The sequence below is a fragment of the Sesamum indicum genome, linkage group LG1, assembly GCF_026168435.1.
Source record: "Sesamum indicum cultivar Baizhima isolate 11 linkage group LG1, ASM2616843v1, whole genome shotgun sequence".
Taxonomy (NCBI): Eukaryota; Viridiplantae; Streptophyta; class Magnoliopsida; order Lamiales; family Pedaliaceae; genus Sesamum; species Sesamum indicum.
In genome coordinates, this window is record NC_142657.1 from 221,289 (window position 1) to 240,431 (window position 19,143).

At 39.3% G+C, this 19,143-nt stretch overlaps 3 protein-coding genes across 3 annotated transcripts; all 3 read left to right on the forward strand.

The window, feature by feature from the left end:
- The first annotated feature begins 149 nt into the window (after nt 1–149).
- LOC105155821 (putative clathrin assembly protein At4g32285) lies at nt 150–2,949 on the forward strand. Its single transcript, XM_088881718.1, has 2 exons — nt 150–516; nt 725–2,949. Exon 2 carries the CDS (start codon nt 751–753, stop codon nt 2,677–2,679), a length of 1,929 nt encoding a protein of 642 aa, XP_088737844.1. The 5' UTR covers nt 150–516; nt 725–750; the 3' UTR covers nt 2,680–2,949.
- Nucleotides 2,950–12,139: 9,190 nt separating this feature from the next.
- Nucleotides 12,140–15,478, forward strand: SD2-5 (S-domain-2 5). The gene has a single exon (XM_011103512.3). It carries the CDS (start codon nt 12,800–12,802, stop codon nt 15,233–15,235), a length of 2,436 nt encoding a protein of 811 aa, XP_011101814.1. The 5' UTR covers nt 12,140–12,799; the 3' UTR covers nt 15,236–15,478.
- A 185-nt stretch (nt 15,479–15,663) lies between these two features.
- APX6 (ascorbate peroxidase 6) lies at nt 15,664–19,091 on the forward strand. Its single transcript, XM_011071236.3, has 9 exons — nt 15,664–16,118; nt 16,678–16,793; nt 17,109–17,179; nt 17,391–17,433; nt 17,521–17,617; nt 17,992–18,075; nt 18,317–18,438; nt 18,615–18,681; nt 18,770–19,091. The coding sequence occupies exons 1-9, from the start codon at nt 15,865–15,867 to the stop codon at nt 18,873–18,875; spliced, it is 960 nt and encodes a 319-aa protein (XP_011069538.1). The 5' UTR covers nt 15,664–15,864; the 3' UTR covers nt 18,876–19,091.
- Nucleotides 19,092–19,143: the final 52 nt, after the last annotated feature.

Here is a 19,143-nt window from a genome sequence, read left to right on the forward strand (position 1 = left end):
TTGGGCTTTTCTTACAACAAATACATAGCCCAACAGCCGAGTGATAATGAGAGAGAGAAAGTGATGAATGAATAGTGAGTAGTGAGAGAAGCAAAGCAAGCAACCATATTTAATTACAACAATTACCAACTCCTCCTCATCATCAATTGTCCTAAAACATACACTACACACTACACAACTCTCTCTTATTACTCTACTCTCTTTCTCACATCAAATCCAACGCTCCACATAATCCGGGATCCCAAATTTCACCCCTCTCTCTCCCTCTCGCTCAATTTCCTTCTCACAGTCACACAGACTCCTTCCCCTTTTATACCTTTCTCTTCCAAGACTCGCACCGTATCTAGAGAGAGACACCGACCGCCCACCTCCATTTCTGCATTTTCACTCTTCCCACTTCATCCTTTTTCTCTCTTCCCTCCAGATCTGACCTTCTATTTCTTTTCATTCCTTCAACCTTTGTTATTCCACTGCCCCTACTCCCGGATCTAACCAACGGTTTCATTACTTGCTCAGGTAAACCATGTTTAGATTTCGTCTCTTTTTTTCCTTCTTTTTCCTCCCCAGCAAAAGATTTGAAATTTTGACTTTTTCCTATTTTCTTTATAGAAATGCTTGACCTTCACCTTCTTTTTGGAAACAATTGATCCATTTGAGTTCGTTTATTGCACTAATTTCTTTCTAAAATTCCAAAGTAATTGGGTTTTTGAAATTCTTGTCTTAGGTCACTAGGGTGAGCGGATTCAAGCCATGGCTCCGAGCACGATCCGGAAGGCGATCGGGGCGGTGAAGGATCAGACCAGCATCGGGATCGCTAAAGTTGCTAGCAACATGGCGCCGGAGCTGGAAGTTGCTATAGTCAAAGCTACCAGCCACGATGATGACCCCGCCTCCGAGAAGTATATAAGGGAAATTCTTCAGTTGACTTCCTATTCTCATGGATATGTCAGCGCTTGTGTAGTTGCGGTTTCCAAAAGATTGGGTAAAACCCGTGATTGGATTGTTGCCCTCAAGTGTTTGATGCTCATTCACCGCTTGCTCAACGAGGGAGACGCTGTTTTTCAGCAGGAAATTATGTTTGCTACTAGGAGGGGAACTAGGTTGTTGAATTTGTCTGATTTTCGCGATGAGGCCCATTCAAACTCGTGGGATCACTCCGCTTTTGTCCGCACATATGCTATGTACTTGGATCAGAGGCTTGAGTTGATGGTTTATGAGCGGAAGCAGAGTGGAGATGGAGGTCAAATTGAACGATTTGGTGGTAGAGATGACAGGTATAATTATAGATCGCCTCCAGGATCGAACCGGGGTAATGATTATGACTACAATGAGTCTCGGGATGGGCCGAATTACGGAATGCGCAGATCAAGGTCCTCTGGTGATGTAAGGGAGTCGGCACAGGAGAGAAAAGATGTTACTCCATTGAGGGAGATGAACCCTGAGAGGATTTTTGGGAAGATGGGACATCTGCAGAGGCTGTTGGATCGGTTTTTGTCGTGTCGCCCCACAGGTTTGGCAAAGAATGAGCGGATGATATTGGTTGCTCTGTATGCTGTTGTGAAGGAGAGTTTTAAGTTGTATTCCGATGTGTGTGAGGTTTTGGCGGTGCTTCTGGATAAGTTCTTCGATATGGAATATCAAGACTGCGTGAAGGCTTTTGATGCATATGTCAGTGCAGCAAAGCAGATTGACGAGCTGGTCGGCTTCTATAATTGGTGCAAGGATACTGGGGTGGCAAGATCTTCTGAATACCCAGAGGTGCAAAGGATCACTAGCAAGTTATTGGAGACTCTGGAGGAGTTTGTGAGGGATAGATCAAAGGCACTGAAGAGTCCTGAGAGGAAAGCAGAGAGCCAGCCGGTGCCTCAGGAGGAGGAGCAAGTGCAGGATATGAATGAGATTAAAGCACTCCCGCCTCCTGAGAATCATACACCGCCACCGCCACCAGAGCCAGAGCCTCCGAAGCCCGCTGTTCAGGAGACGGGCGATCTGGTAAATTTGAGGGATGAGGGAGTGACTGCTGATGATCAAGGTAATAAGTTGGCTCTGGCATTGTTTGCCGGGCCGGCAGCAAACAATGGGAATAGCTCATGGGAGGCTTTCCCATCAGATGGAGGTTCACAGGTGACTTCTGCTTGGCAGAATCCAGCTGCAGAGACAGGCAAGGCCGACTGGGAGTTGGCTCTGGTTGAGTCTGCAAGTCATTTGTCTAAGCAACAGGCTGCAATGGGTGGTGGATTAGATCCATTGTTGTTGAATGGCATGTATGATCAGGGAGTGGTTAGGCAGCACGTGAGCACCACCCAGTTGACCGGTGGCAGTGCCAGCAGCGTGGCATTGCCAGGTCCTGGAACAAGTAAAACTCCTGTGTTAGCACTCCCTGCACCTGATGGAACAGTCCAGACGGTTGGACAAGATCCGTTTGCTGCATCTTTGGCCATTCCTCCGCCTGCATATGTGCAGATGGCTGATATGGAGAAAAAGCAGCATTTCCTGGTGCAGGAGCAGATGGTATGGCAACAGTATTCCAGAGAAGGAATGCAGGGCCAAACTAGTTTGTCCAAGATTGGCACGGGCGGGTATTATCCTCCAGGCGTACAGCCCGTGATGCCTTATGGAATGCCACCTGTAAATGGAGCGGGAATACCACCTGCTGGGTATCCCTATGCTCCTTACTGATTTTTCTGTGAATTTCCCTATACATTACTTTGTTTCGGTTGTTTTACATGTTACTGTACTTTATGTGATTCTAGTTGCAGTTTTGCATGACTATGGGGATAGTGAGGGGTTGAGGAAGAGAGAAAGTGAGCTGAAGAGAATAGCGATTGTTTGGGATTCTCATGCTGGGTTTTCTCTAATCCACTTGTTACTCTCTTTCTTTGTTATCATACTTGGGATTTACTCAACTTTAATGCTAATATATGGTGCTCGCTTTCAGAAATGTTACAATGATCTTATGCACTATCGTGAACTAGTGTCTCAATTTCTCATGGTTCCTTACTATCATGTGATGTCATTCCCGTCAAATTCAATTTTTCTGTTGTTTTCCAAGTATTAATGCGAACAAACATCTTGACCTGGCTATAGCAGCTAATGTGTGGTTTCTGCAAAGCTGCAGCAGAAGGCAAAATGTTTTCTTCACTAAGGTTTATTGTCATGGACTTTAAATTTCTTTCTAGCATGAACTAACCCTTCGTGGGAAGAAGCTAGTCATGTCGTAGAATGTGGAAAATCAGAAAAATAGATGGCTTAATAGAGTATGTACTGTTTCGGTATCTATGTTTGTGTGGGTGTGTGTGTTTGTATTTGATTTTCTTGTCCCTGGTCGTGACTTACTAGATTAAAATGGGTAGTCCAATGGGAACGAAAGTGACATTCATTTGCCTTGCTGCTGAATTCGTTAAGTACGAGCTTTTATTTCATTGGAGACTGCCCCCAACTTGAGCTTAGTTTTATCCAAAATGAGGTGTGTTGGTCCAAATTAGCAGCTGCTGCCAAATAGATTGTGAAGTGATCAATTTCATAAAATATGCATGAAATGACTTGCAAGATTGTCCTTTCTGGGTTCGTGGTTGATTACAAGACCATGTCAAATTACATGAGCTGGTTATAATGGATGCAAGAAGTAGTCAAAGACCTTAACCTCAATTAGCTGTTTATAACAATCAACATTTTGTTGATTTGTTTTCTGTCAGCGATGTACTAACTTTGTCTTTTATCCTCGTCTATGAAATCAAAATGAGGACCCTTTAAAAGGGAGGAATCCCTTTTTTTCTCCTAGTATTCTATTCCATTTGGTTTTCCACGTGTAATGAAGAAGAAGCTTCCTGGTCGGTTTTGTAGTGGCATCTTTATGCATTGTTTCTGCTTTCTTTTTACTTTTGGCCACCAGCATGCATGTTCACTTTGGACCGCCCTAACTCATCTGTATGGTTATGTAGGGTTTTCACTTGGAGGATGTTGATATTGGTTTTTCCTTTCCGTGTTGGGGGGTTGCACAATATGTGAGCTTGTAAGAAATCTGTATTGTCAACGCTCGTGTTTGTTCTGAATCTCACTGTAATTTGTTTAGTTTGTGAGGACTAGGAATAGGAATGAGAGGGGCTAGTTGGTTGAAGGAAGCTGTAAATTTGAACTTGGTTAGGCTTAATTAGGTAGACCGTAGATGTGTGTGTTTTAGGAGCAAAATCCGTGTTGACTGACTGCACTAAGTCCACCCGCCAGCTTCAAAACATTGGTGTCTAAAAGTGAAATGCGAACTAACTGCAAGTGGGTGTGGCTGATTTGTCTGTCAGCTTTTCACGTGGCTGTGATAGTAGGTTTACAAAACAAGTATTTCAATTGGGCTTTTAGTTCCAAGTTATAATTGTGTTTACAGGAAAGGACTCATTACGGCCTATTTCTGGTGTGCTGATTTCTTCCACAAATCAAACCCACTAAATTTGGAAGCCCTTTCTGACTTATTATTTTTTAAATTATTAAATAGTTTGTTTTTTCTCTCTCTCTTCCCCCCATTCTTCTCTTAATTACTGTTGGAAAAAATTGAAAAATATGTGAAAGTTGTGTATTATGAAGATGAGGTAAAAATTAATTATTTATCTTTAAATATTTATTATCCCGCTCTGGTGTTAATGACAACAACAATTTGTCTTCCAATATATAATAACTTGTGATTTAAAAATAGTAGTTCTATAAACTTTGAGAAATGAAGAACTAAATAGTACTTTGGAATTCTTCTAATAAAAGACAACATGTTTTTATTGCTAACACTTTGAAATGCTCTAAAATGCTTTGCAAAATGAATGAATGAAATTAAAAGGGAAGGCCTATTTATAGAAATTAAAAGATATCATTAAATGAACATGTCCAATTAGAAAATATGTCTTTGGAAGGTTAACTTTTCATTCGAATGACGCATTATTTCACCCAAAGGACATATCATTGCAACAAAATGGTTGCATCGTTTCATCTAAAGGATTTCACCGAGTGAACGCATCATTTCAACCAACGAACACACTTTTTCAATCGATTAGATATAGTTCGAAGATGATTGGGCGCCATCAACCATTATCTACGTGTCACAACTTGTTATGCGTCATATATCATAATCAATCACTTATTACAATTTAATTTAATTGGCATAAGTTTATTAAATAAATTTATTCTTTAATTTGTCATGCATCGTTTTTCAACAATAACTTTCCATAAATTTTGTATTTTTTTTCTATTTTTTTATTAACTAAAATATATATTTTGAAAAGGTAACACTATATTTGATGTGAACAAAAATAGACTGGCGAAAGAAAACCTAAAAAACCCAAAAATAGAAAAAAAAAATGCAAGACACATGGTGCCCGAAGAGGGCCCAGTTCGGGAAAGGGCCTATAAGGCCTCTAGGGAGCTCAGTCCAAGTAGAACTCATCTAAGGGTGATCGACAGTCGCCGCCATAAAATAAATTGACCAAAAAGAAGTCTAACCAGCCTAAATTTGAGAGGATCCCAGTCCAAGAAGGCTTCACAGGCCCTCAAGAAAATTTAGGGACTTGAAATCTCCTAATTAAAGTTCAATCAGCCCAAATTCGAGAGAGTAGAGAGAAATTATAAACCTTAAAAGCTTGACTTCGGTTGGAAGAAGGCTCCTCAACCATCTTTAGAAAAATCGAGAAGACATCCTTATCTCCTGAAGATGCAGCAGACTCCAACAGCACCCAGAATCAAAGGGGATCCTCTAGTTGCCCCTCGAGTCTGAGGGGTATCCTCCAAGTCTCCAACTACTAAGGACTATCTACCAAATCTGAAAGGGGATTTAGCATTATCTAATAACTTTGAGGTCATACTCTCTCAAATTTGTGATTTCCTCTAACCAACTTGTGGTTGTTTATGAATAGAAAGCTCCCTTAACAGGAAAGAACATTTTTTATTGTTCTTCACTTTGAGCCCTCATACTACAAGTTTCACCTTTATCCTATCATTTTAGCTTATAGGAACAATGTAATTGCGTACTTAGAGTTTTGATTCTATATCAATTTCTCTTGTACACAAAAATAAAGTAATAATACTTTTATTTTCACCCATTTATACGTTTTTATCTTCTAGTACTTATTTGATGACTTTCCACTCCAAATGAGCCATGCACCATATTTTTTGTTCATCTAAATATTATTTAAATTTTAAATTAGTTGTACACATATTTGGTTGTATGTCACATACTAGTTTATATCTATATTATATATAAAAGGATGAATACTAATGTGGATTTTAATATTAAATATTCAATAATATAATTAATAATATTTGAGTGAGGATATACTTATCTTTTCACAGTGGGGAACAAACATATTAGTATTCATTCTTTTATATATAGTATAGATATAGATATGTGCAGGATGCTTTTTCTTTAAAAGAAAAAGTAATATGACAAAATTCAATTATTTGTATTAATTAGTAATTTTTAAATTATCAATTCATATAATTTTTTTTAAGTTTTTTAAATATAATTATATCAAATATTTCAAATTAAATGATTATTGGTAGTAAGTTATAATCTATATCATAAAAGAATCCAAACATTTTTTATTAACTTAATTAGTTAGAAAAAAGAATTAAAAACAATTCAGAATTGATGATTTTATTTAGGTTAACAATTAAAAACAAAAAATAAATAATTTATTAATATATTTGAATAGAAAATAAATATGATTTATGTATTAAATTTAATTGTGTTATTGGATTTCTTATTTAAATATTTATTTTATAAATGTCCATTATTATATGTGGGTTTAGGTGCAACACACATCTTTTTTCCTAGTAAATTATAAAAAAAAAAAAAAAAAATGGAGGTTGGAAAAAGAAAAGGCGCACATCTCAATCCATTCTACTGAATCCCACTTCACAAAATCAAAGATAGATAGATATGAAGAGAAAATAAGTAGTATCCTCCCAATGGAAATCCTCAACTTTTTCGACACCCTAAATTTTCTAACCTAATGCTTATTAGTTTAGTGAGAGTGCGTTTAATTAATTGTGCAGTTGAAGAAGAGTGCGACTTAAGCAAAACCAGCTGCTTATTTCACTTTTTCCTTTCTTTATATTTATATTTATATCAAAGATAGATTTCATTTTTCAATGCCTAACCCCAAGCACTTAATTTCCCCACTTCTCCTTTCTCATTCAATATTTCTTTTTTTTTTTAAAAATAATAATTGATGTCGCGATATCGACTTAGGGCTCGATTTAACACACTTCACACTGGAATCCTTACAAGTGTTTTTTCTCCCTTCAAATGAAAAAATGAGGGGGTATTTATACTAATACAAATACATGCTATTTAGGGTACGTATGAGTAAAATATTACTTTAATCTTCACCTACCCCCTAATACTTGCTATGATTTATTGGTTGGGGTTGTTCTAGTAATTCGTTGTTCCACATCAATTTGGTAAGTTTGAATTGGACCTTTCTTTTTTAAAATGTCATCATTGTCTTATTTAACTTGAAATCTTTTCTCCATCAACAGCCCCCAACTTATGGATATCATGAGGATATTTAGGAATTAAATTATGATCTCGGGCTCTTCTCAAATTTGACCTGTATTAGGATATCAAATGAGGATACATCGCAGTTAAAGAGCGGTATCGTCGTTGGTTGAAGATGACGACGTTGTGGGTCAAGGCCATTTGTCGCCATAGGGGTAAGGTAGACCTAGCAAATCATATAGTCACATTGCGTCGCATAGCGCTATGTCATCTCACATTGCGTTTTGTCATGTCGCATCACACCATGTCATGCATTACATCTCGCATTGCGTTGTGCGCGTCGCATTGTGTTGTGCCCCAACAGCGTCGCATCGCGTTGTGTCATCTCACATTTTATAGTGTTGCGTCCCACTTTATCTAGTTATGTCTCGCTTTGTTGTGTTAGGTCGCGTCAATTTTGCCTGCTATGGGCAAACGTACTTGGGACTCGGTTAGATTTTTTCTGGATTAGGTTTCCATATGTCGAGAAAATATACTGAGAGTGGAAAGTTGTCGTTGGATGGGGGCAGCGTAGCCACTGGTAGAGAGCGACGCTGCAACTAGTCGAGGATCAGCGGCTCGACCAGCCTCATCTGGTCATGGTGAGCTGCCTAGACCAGATATTGTCTGCAAGGTTGCGTTTAGTTCGTCTTTGCCTTCCACTCTGTGGGGATTGTTGATTTTCAAGATGAAGTTATTGAGGCAATTAGGAAACCGCTCGAGAGTCATTCGATTCTCTTGAAAATTTAATGTGCTCTGATTTGTCTCAAATAATTACTAGTCATGTCCATACCCAAAGTGATGAGTTGGAGTTGTCTATAGCCCCCCAGCCCCAGCTTCGTTGCCACGTTTATGGATGTCAAAAACTCTTGAGTCTTGAGGAGTTTGAAGGTGTCGTGGTAGCGAGAACCAATGATACTCAAGTGATTAGGCCGTATCACTCTAAGCTGAGACAGTGTGGTCGCCTTGCAAGGGAGGATTTCATATTCCTTGACCTCGCCCCCCCCCCCCTCCCCCTGTGATTGATGAGTATGTTACTGAAGAAGGCGAGGTGGAAGTTGTAGATGAGCCACTTGTTGAGGGTGCTCATAACATTAGGGGCAATCGCGCTTGACTTACCTCATAGCTTTCTTTATTAATTTTGTATTTTGTAATCGGGACAACATATATTCTTGTTGCCTTTTTTTCTCCATGTACTTTTTTGGGACTTCTTAGGAGTCCTTTGTACAATGATGATGTGTATTTGCTTGCAATTACTTCGACCAATTTTACGGAATTTCTTAGGAGTTTCTTTCATTATTTTTTACGGAACTTTTTAGGAGTCCTTTGGTTATTTTTAAACGTGATTTAGGAACTTCATAGGAGTTCCTTTGAATATCATCAATGAATCTTCTTAGGAGTTCCTTTGATTGTTTTTAGACATCACTTGGGAACTTCATAGGAGTTCCTTCGAGCGCCTTCTAGGGAACTTCTTAGCAATTTCTTTGATTATTTTTAGGCATCATGCAGGAACTTCATAGGATTTCCTTTTATTGTTTTTATGGAACTTCTTTGGAGTTTCATAGATTATTTTTATAGAACTTTTTAGGAGTTCCTTCAATTATTTTTAGACATTCCTTGGGAATTTCATGAGAGTTCCTTCGAGTGTCTTCCTACTTTTTCATTGCATTTAATTTATTAAAAGGCTGACATTCTCCATACTAAGTCGCCTATTTGAAAGTTTCTTTGGTAGACTCGAGTGTCGGGCTTTGGTCATGCGCTTTCTGCCCCTTTGTACTTGATCAAGTTCGGGATTTTAATCCCATATTCCACAACTTAGGCCATTCGGTGGGGTGCAAAAGGATTACACTTTTGATGGTGCAACCACTAATATGTAAGTTGAGATTTCCCCATACTTTGTTGGGTGGTGAACCTGAAGATACTTGACCTTCCATCTTTATTTGGGGATCTTCTCTTTGAAACAATACTCCTATGAGAGGAGGTGCTCGTCCCCCCTTCTCCCCTTGAAGCTTTCTCCAACTTTGTGATAGCTTCTTTCAAAATGCAGAGGTGTTTGACCTTCTTTCTCCTTTTGAGGCTTTCTTTAGGATCACTCTCCTCTAAGAGGGGGAAGGTGCTTGACCTTCTCTCTTCTGTTGAGGCTCTCCTCTTCCGGATGACTCTCCTTCAAGAAAGGGAGGTGTTTGACCTCCTCTTTCCTCTTAAGGAATTCTTCGAGATGACTTTCCTTCAAGAGGGGGATGTGCTTGACCTCCTATTTCCTCTTGAAGTTCTGCTCTATTGGATGACTATCCTCCAAGAAGGGGAGGTGTTTGACCTCCTCTCTCCTCTTAAGAATTCTTCTTTCGAATGACTCTCCTTGAAGAGAGGGAGGTGCTTGACCTCCTATCTCCTCTTGAAGTTCTCCTCTACTGGATGACTTTCCAATAAGTGTGGGGGAGGGGTGCTTGACCTCCTTTATCTTCCTGAGGTTCTCCTCTGTTGGATGACTTTCCTCAAAGAGGGAGAGGTGCTTAACCTACTCTCTCCTTTTGAAGAATTCTTCTTCTGAGCGGCTTTCCTTCAAGAAGGGGAGGTGCTTTGACCTCCTATCTCCTCTTGAGATTCTCCTCTGTTGGATAACTCTCCTCAAAGAGGGGAGGTGCTTCTTGAGGTTCTCCTCTATAGGATGACTTTCCTCCAAGAGGGGGAGGTGCTTAACCTCTTCTCTCCCTCTTGAGGAATTCTTCTCCTGGACGATTCTCCTTTAAGAGGGTAACAAGGAGGTTGCGGCGGCGCCACATGCTCTGCGATGTACTGTGCAGTCGCCCTTGACACAGCTTGTGCTGAGGAATGTTTGATTAATTGTTGAAGGGCGTCATGTGTAAGCTGGAGCATAAGGGGAAGGGGAGGTTGCTCGTGCTCCTCTTGCTCTTCGGGTCTTCTATTGCCTTCCCCCTCTTGGGCCCGAATGGTTGTTGGATTTTTTTTTGGGGTGCTTGCTCGAAAATCCCTTCAAGTTTTCCTACGCCTCCATTTTCATTCCTTGTTCTTGATTTAGGGTTCAACTTCAAATGTCGAACCGCACGTGCCCACAAACAGCGCCAAGTTGATGTTGCCAAAGGCGATATCTACTAAATTTGTATTATTGGGACGCGATTGAACATGCTTCACACTGAAATCCTTTCAAGTAATTCTCTCCCTTCAAATTCAAAAATAAGGAGGTATGTTTCTTAGGGTATGTATAGGTAAAATACTACTTTAACCCTCATCTATTTTCTATTACATAACTATGATTTATTGGCTGGAGTTATTTTAGTAATTTATTATTTTGCATTAATTGATAAATTTGACTTGGACCTTTCTTCTTAAAAATATCATCATTACTTGTTTAGCTTGATTTTTTTTCTCCATCAATTAGAAAAGGATGATGATAAGAATGATAAAGTCCCGAGGTACGAGAATACTTTATACAAGGCAGGTGAGTGTGAGGGTGAGGGACAGTGAGTGGTGAAAACGGACGCAAATCTCCAGAAGCATCATCCTACGACCACCACCCTATCGCCAATCAAGATTTGGATTCTCGTTTTTAGAACAACCTCATAATCAACAATCCTAATAATGATAATAATAATAATCAAATATAAATCCCAGTGACTTCTCTGCTCTGGGGTCAAATCAGAACCGTGGAATTAGAGCTGTAGGCTCACACCCCAGAATCACATGGTGCCAGAAATGAGAATCCTTTTTCTATATTCATGATCAGAGCCTCTCTCCTATGTATCTTTAGAGGATTCATTCACATTTAAGAATTAATCATTCGCTTTTATTACTATAATTTACAAACAGTTTGACTTTGAGTTCATAAATCTTTTTTTAATCATAAACCGATTAATTTTATTAACTTTTATAATAATGTAATTGATTATATAATGAATATATTTACAGATGCATAACTCATTTATAATTAATTAGCAGTAGATGAATTTGAGAGAAGTTTGTAAAGGAGGACAAAGGAAAAAAGAAGGTTGCCCACCTAACATCCACATAACAGCTAAATCCAATAAATTAAGAGAAAAAGCAAGCAGCATTTATTGGGCAAGTTGGTGTTGTTGACACCTTCAAGTTTCTATCTTAAATTCATTTGGTTTTGCTCACAATCTTCCAATTATTCCAACCCCTCTCATTTTAATTAATTATGGATCCACAACCATTTATTTAATTCCATCTCATCTAAAAACCAAAACACTTATGGAACATGGCACAATCACTCCATTAATAATACTACACTATTGCCCCTACTTATATATCTTTATATTGATCTCATGGGGTTTTATATATTACAAAATTATGAGCTCATGTTCATGCTCATTCTCATTTGAATACTTTGTTTCATCTTATAATTCTTGATATATATACTTTTTTTTTTTTCTTGCATCAAATAATACGAGTGTGTTGATGATCACTTTCCATCCATGTGTTGACTAAATTTTCTTCCCATCATCATCATCACGATCATTTATATTAGATGAAGATGTGAATTATGGATATATGAGCCTCCGCTCATTAGTTTAATCAGTTTCTTTCAAAACTTTGGTCGTGGCCCATAATATATTTATTAGTAGCGCAAACCCCCTACACCTACACACCTGTATTTTGGACAGAAACAACAAAAGTTAATGCCCACCTCAGATCTCTCCAAGACTTTGACATCAGCTCAAACAGATTCATCCATTTCGCCTTTGTATGTCTTCGTTACCTGCTACTTGTTTTTCTTCTCCTCTTACTCTTACCCAACACTTCAATTCTTGATAGCTACCACTCTGGGATTGCTATCAATACATGTCCTTTCTCCTCTGCTCATTAATTGCCTCTTTCTTTTTTTTTTTTTTTTTTTTTCTATCATAAGAATGAAGATTTCATTTTTAAGTCATATTTCTTTATTAGCCAATTGCAGTCCCATTTGATGGATACAGATTAGCAGCAGCCTGCAATTTGTGTAGCTGCTCTACTTTTTCTCCTTCTCTTTTTCTACAGAATCAGTTATAGCTTCTTGGTTGTAAGAAAGGTACCGTAACATTGTTAATTCTGCTATCACTTCCTGTCTGTAATACTACTATCCAGCAACATTTGTGTGTGAAAAAATCCGACTTCCAGGATCTCTTGGGTTCTTGATGTTTTGTTTTTGTGGTTTTAGAGTCGTGGGATGTCCTTCTTCAAAGTTGAAATTTGTGCAGTGAGTTTTATGAGTTGATTCTTCCAATCCTTGTTTGCTTTGGGGTAATTCACTTGAATAAAATCCTTGTCATGGGAAAGTGGGGTTTCCTGTCCAATTCTGTTGTGTGTTTGTGTATTGTGTTTTTGCTGAAAACATGCACTGCCAGTGTTCGAAATATTGGGAAATTGAGTCCAGGATTTAGAGGATCTCAAATGCTGTGGATAGACAATGATGGGTTGTTTCTCTTGTCCAATAACTCCAATTTTGCTTTTGGTTTCACCACTACCAAAGATGTTACCCTGTTTCTGCTTGTTGTGATTCACAAGAGCAGCTCGACTGTAGTTTGGACTGCCAACAGAGGCTCCCCAGTTCACAACTCGGATCACTTTGCCTTTGATAACAACGGCAATGCATACTTAGAGAAAGGGGGATCCACGATTTGGTCGACCGGCACTGCTAACAAAGGAGTTTCTGCTATGGAATTGCTGGATTCTGGAAATCTTGTTTTGCTCGGGAATGATGGCAGCATAGTGTGGCAGACTTTTAGCCATCCAACAAATACCCTTCTGTCAAACCAGGAATTCTCTCAAGGCATGAAACTCGTTAGCGATCCTGGCTCCAATAACTTGACCTATTCCCTTGAGATTAAGTCTGGGGATATGCTTCTTTCCGCAGGTTTCCAGCCCCCGCAGCCATACTGGTCTATGAGAAGAGACACCCGAATAACCATCAATAAAGGTGGTGGCGATGTAACTTCTGCAGTTCTTAGTGCAAACTCTTGGAAATTCTTCGATCCAAATAAGGTCTTGCTATGGCAGTTCATTTTCTCAGATGTTAGCAATGCAAATGCAACTTGGGTGGCCGTGTTAGGAGATGATGGCTTCATCACTTTTACTATGCTCCAACAAGATTCGTCCAATCCCACCTCGACAAGAATACCTGTAGATCAGTGTAGTAGGCCTGCAGCTTGTGATCCATACTTTATATGTTATCCAGGCAACATGTGCCAGTGTCCATCTACTCTTCCCTCTTGCAAGTCAGTGGCTCTCCCCCCATGCGATAACTCAATGGGTTCTGTGGACCTTGTGAGTGGTGGTGATGGCCTTAGTTATTTCGCGCTTGATTTTGTTCCACCAATCTCTAACACAACTTTAGATGGCTGCAAAGCTTCTTGCCTAAAGAATTGTTCCTGCGCTGCAATGTTCTTCCAGAGCAGTTCAGGGAATTGCTTTCTCTTTAATGAGATAGGCAGTATGGAAGGATCCCATGATGGGGCTGACTACACTTCCTATATCAAAATCTCGACAAGTGGAGACAGTGGGGGAAACAGTGGAGGCAGTGGCAATAAACACTTTCCAGTAGTCATTGTCATTGTAATTATAACAGTCATTGTTATACTAGGTCTGCTTTTTACGGGATTTCATTTATACCGAAAGAACAAGAAAGTGCCAGACACTTCTAAAGAGAGTTCAGAAGAGGATAATTTCTTGGAAGGTTTATCTGGGATGCCAATCCGTTTCTGCTACAAAGATCTCCAGACGGCAACAAATAACTTCACCGTGAAACTTGGCCAAGGGGGGTTTGGTTCAGTTTATCAAGGTACTCTTCCTGATGGCACCAGGGTGGCTGTGAAGAAATTGGAAGGTATCGGTCAGGGTAAGAAAGAATTTCGTGCTGAAGTAAGCATCATAGGCAGCATCCATCATCTTCATCTGGTGAGGCTCAAAGGCTTCTGTGCAGAAGGAAGCCACCGGCTTCTTGCATATGAGTACATGGCGAACGGATCATTAGATAAATGGCTTTTCAGGAAAGGCAAAGGCGAGTTCTTATTGGATTGGGACACGAGATACAATATCGCTGTGGCTACGGCCAAAGGACTAGCTTATCTCCATGAGGACTGTGATGTAAAGATAGTTCATTGTGACATAAAGCCTGAGAACGTGCTTCTTGATGATCACTTTATGGCCAAAGTATCGGATTTTGGCCTGGCCAAGCTCATGAATAGAGAACAAAGCCATGTTTTCACGACGTTAAGGGGCACCAGAGGGTACCTTGCACCAGAATGGATCACCAACTATGCCATATCTGAGAAGAGTGATGTTTATAGCTACGGGATGGTATTGCTTGAATTACTCGGTGGTCGGAAAAATTATGATGCTGCAGAAAGTTCTGAGAAGTCCCACTTTCCGTCATATGCCTTCAAAATGTTGGAAGAAGGGAAGTTGAAGGACATCATTGATGCCAAATTGAAGATAGATGAAGAGGATGAAAGGGTGGCTATAGCAATCAAGGTTGCTTTGTGGTGCATACAGGATGATATGCATCTGCGGCCACCAATGACTAGAGTAGTGCAAATGCTTGAAGGGCTGAGTCCCGTCCCGCCACCTCCCACAGCTTCTCAACTCGGGTCACGTCTTTACTCAAGTTTCTTTAAGTCAATCAGCGAAGAGGGAACTTCCTCAGGGCCATCGGATTGTAACAGCGATGCATATCTCTCTGCAGTTCGCCTTTCTGGTCCAAGATAACAGTTGCTGGCAATAAAAAAAAGTGTTCCGGTAGGATTGTAGGCCTTTGCAGATGAGTAGATCACATGTAAACCGGTGTCCCCTTCGTGTAATTTTTGTGGGTTGTATTCTGTAAAGTTCTTAGATTAATAGCAGAAATTTTGGAACACGAGTTATGATGATGCTAATGCTGCAGTTGTATTCTTGATCTGTAAATTAATGGTCTGAATGATAAAAAAGAAGTTGATGTTTTTCAACAGGATACATAGCTTGTACATGTTGCAGCAATGGGCCTTCTCCATTTCGGTTGCCAGATTCTGCTTTCATGTGCAGTTAGCAGTTATAAAAATAACAAACACAATGGTTGTCATTGCTTGAATTGGACAAGTCTGTCTAAAAGATAGACATTTAATAGTTGAGACCAAACAAACAAAGATATAGTTGGTGCGGGGAGCAGTTAATGGGTTGCAAGAAAACAAATTAAACAACCACCAAAAACAATTACATTCTTTTGATATTATAATTACAATGTTAAACAGACTTTGGTTAAAATCCCTACCACCAATTCGATTGTACTGTACTGATTAGTTTGGCCTACAACATTAATAACCGAAACCAACCCGCCAAGAATTCTCAGCCGTTTATTGAAGATGAGGTTGAGCACCGCCGCCGTCGATCCCTCGTCGCTCCGTTCAGCTAGCTCCTTTAGCGCAGCCACTTACCTCCTAAGATTACCATCCAGAAACTTGCCGGCGGTCAAATGCGGAGGGAAAAGCCTCACCCTGGCCTCAGCCTCACCCTGTGCTGCTGCTTCTCCTAATTATCTATTTGGGAGGCGAGCGCTTATGTATATGGCTACCGCGTCGTTTCTCCTTACTTCTCCCAGCTTTGCCGCTGCTACTGAGTGAGTCCGGTATACATTTCTTAGTTTAATTTACACGATGTTAATGTACGTGGATTTGAATTGAGTGTTTTTGGTTATATTACTCGAATTATGATTTTCTGTTAACTTCTTAACACTGACCAAATTGGATATGACACTGTTTCCAGTGCTCAAGATCCATTCTTCTTTTTCATACACTTACATGTAATTAAGGTGATTTTACTTCTATTCAGCTACATCGACTCCAAAACTTGCTCACTTCAGAAAGATTCACCTGCAATTCAAGTCTGTTTTATCTATTCAAGTTTTTTTTTTTTTTTTATTCTATTCAAGTTTAGTTCAGTAGATCATTGTTTTTTTAGGAAACGGTAGAATAACAAACGTTACATCTAAATTTCACATTTTAAGCACAAACTATTACACCTTTCATAGAATGAAGCTAGAAAAACTTACTGAAGAACCACTCTGTGTTCGAAATTCTTTCTCTCTGTCACATTCAGAATCTACTCAAGAGTGGCAGCCAGTTATTCTTATGATATTGCTTTTGTATTGCTTACTGACCTCGGGGTCTTGGGTCCAGTGAAATGTCTCTCTTACAGGAAGAGATTAGGAAGGTATTGTCCAAGGGCAAGGCTGCTGGTTTACTTCGTTTAGTTTTTCATGATGCTGGAACTTTTGACAAGGGTGACAGAACAGGTACTCGTGTTCAGAAATTTCATTTTTCTACTATAAAGAAAAGGAAGGAAGGAATTTGGAAGGCAGAAGAAATCTTCTTTTAGGATCATTAGTAATTGGTTGTTATATCACTTGGAATTGAAACACTAGTGTTTAACACTATGTCAGAAAGGTGACTTCAAAAGGTATTCACGACGGAACGACTTATTAAATATGCATGAGCAAATATCATCACGACTCAAATCTTGTTTGTTGTTTGCTCTTCACCTAAAGTTAATGATAGCCTTTTATTCCCCATCATTTTTGTTTTTATGCAATCTTTTTTTGTTATTTTAGGTGGTATGAATGGATCAATAGTGTATGAACTTGACAGACCGGAAAACATGGGTCTTAAGAAGTCAGTGAAAGTAAGCTTTCCGTCTTAGCTTCTTTATTTCCATTTCTCTGAAACCTCTTGCACATTTCTGTTGGGCTAGTCTAAGTCGGCGGACTGTTTACAACTTTTTTGATTTTCTTATTTAATTTGAGATTCTTGTTGCCTTCACCATGCATCCAGCATCTTCAACCCTTGTATGGCCTCCGATCAGCTAACTCCTGAATGGATGCATTTTTGTCTAGATTTTGGAGAAAGCAAAAGTTCAAGTGGATGCAATACGTCCAGGTATTTTGTTTAGCAAACCTTGAGGGTTATTTGCTTCAGTGGTCAATATAAACCATATAACAACTTTGTTACCGGTGCACTTGCAAGTATCCTGGGCGGATTTCATCGCTGTGGCTGGAGCAGAAGCTGTATTAGTATGCGGAGGTCCAAAGATCCCTGTTCAATTGGGAAGAGTAGATGCAAAGTAAAGGGCTAACTCTTATCTCTTGTTGCTTGTTGTTGGTTTGTTTTGCTAATCTCTCTGTAAGAATAGGATTAGATTAGACAAATTATGCCATGAATATATCTCTCACCACTTGTGGCATAACACAAACAGCCCCTACCACGTGTTAGCATCATAAGCACCTGAACTGTAACTACTCAGTATACAAATATTAGCACTTAACTGAGCCATATCCTGTTCACACCAAAATGGCGGCAGTGCAATCATAACAAGCTATTGATGTTTCAACTGTGGATTGCATTGGATACAATTCTTATAACTCGGAGCCATGAAAAAATTCATTGGTCATGATTCTCAGAAGTGGCAATTCTGAAAAGTCTATGTTTTGCTTCTAGGGTGCCTGATCCTGAAGGGAAACTTCCTGAAGAATCGCTGAATGCTACAGCCATGAAGCAATGTTTTAAAAAAAAAGGCTTCACGTGAGTATTCATTAACAGTTCCTCTTTACCTGTTCATACTTGTGTGTTTTGTTGTATTTTTCATACTCAAACATGCATTTACTTTTCCTGATCCTATGATGCAGCTAATGTTATTGAAATTATTCATTTACTTCCCTTTCTTCTTTTCCTTTTCCTTGCCTTCTTTTTTACCATTAGTACTTTTATAGTTTATATCGTTTGTAAATTGTTGAAGTAGTTATTTAAGAGAATTTATCTACAGAGCACAGGAGCTAGTAGCATTGTCTGGGGCTCATACCCTAGGAAGTAAAGGTTTTGGAAACCCAACAGTCTTTGATAATTCATACTTCAAGATTCTTCTAGAGAAGCCATGGTCATCTTCAGGTGATACAGCAATTTTTTCCCCATCATGCCACCTTTTAATTATTTCTTCATGCACCCTAAGTAGCTCGGAAGACCAGCAGAACTTCATTGTTTGGAATCGTTTTTACTCAAGAATTCCAAATTCCCCCAGATCCTTGAGTTAATTTTTCCCCCTGAATGTTTTTCTATTTATGCAGGCGGAATGTCGAGTATGATTGGCCTTCCTTCAGACCGTGCTCTTGTTGAGGATGATGAGTGCATCAGGTGTGCCTTCTTTATGACCATAGTTAGTGCCTGTGTAAACCTGATTTAGCATATGCAGTAAAATTTCCCCCTTATTTTTGATGAACAGGTGGATCTCCAAGTACGCTGATGATCAAAATCTGTTCTTCGAAGATTTTAAGAATGTCTATATCAAACTTGTGAATACTGGTGCAGAGTGGACTAGATCTGTGTGAGCTGGTATGTTGCTGCAGCTAGTTTGGCATGTTTCAGAAATAAGGATCGGTAGCGTAGTAATAGTAACATTCTTGAGAGAATTATTCTCCTTGGGAGGAGACTGCTTCAGCTCATGCCTTAGAGTTACATAATAAGTTTGTTTGAATTGTTAGTAAAAAAAGGTATGCAATAACATGAAATAATGAATGGATTGTTTATGTTTTTGTGGTGGTGTATTTTTTGGTAGTTTCTAGAAACCGAACATTTTTCTCATTGTTGCATCATAGT

Bases quoted from the DNA above. Each gene is read 5' to 3' on its own strand.
- LOC105155821 (XM_088881718.1), top strand. From the start codon at position 751: ATGGCTCCGAGCACGATCCGGAAGGCGATCGGGGCGGTGAAGGATCAG.
- SD2-5 (XM_011103512.3), top strand. From the start codon at position 12,800: ATGGGAAAGTGGGGTTTCCTGTCCAATTCTGTTGTGTGTTTGTGTATT.
- APX6 (XM_011071236.3), top strand. From the start codon at position 15,865: ATGAGGTTGAGCACCGCCGCCGTCGATCCCTCGTCGCTCCGTTCAGCT. The intron at 17,618-17,991 runs GTAAAGGGCTAA...TTTTGCTTCTAG, and splicing joins TTGGGAAGAGTAGATGCAAA to GGTGCCTGATCCTGAAGGGA. The intron at 18,439-18,614 runs GTGATACAGCAA...CTATTTATGCAG, and splicing joins GAAGCCATGGTCATCTTCAG to GCGGAATGTCGAGTATGATT.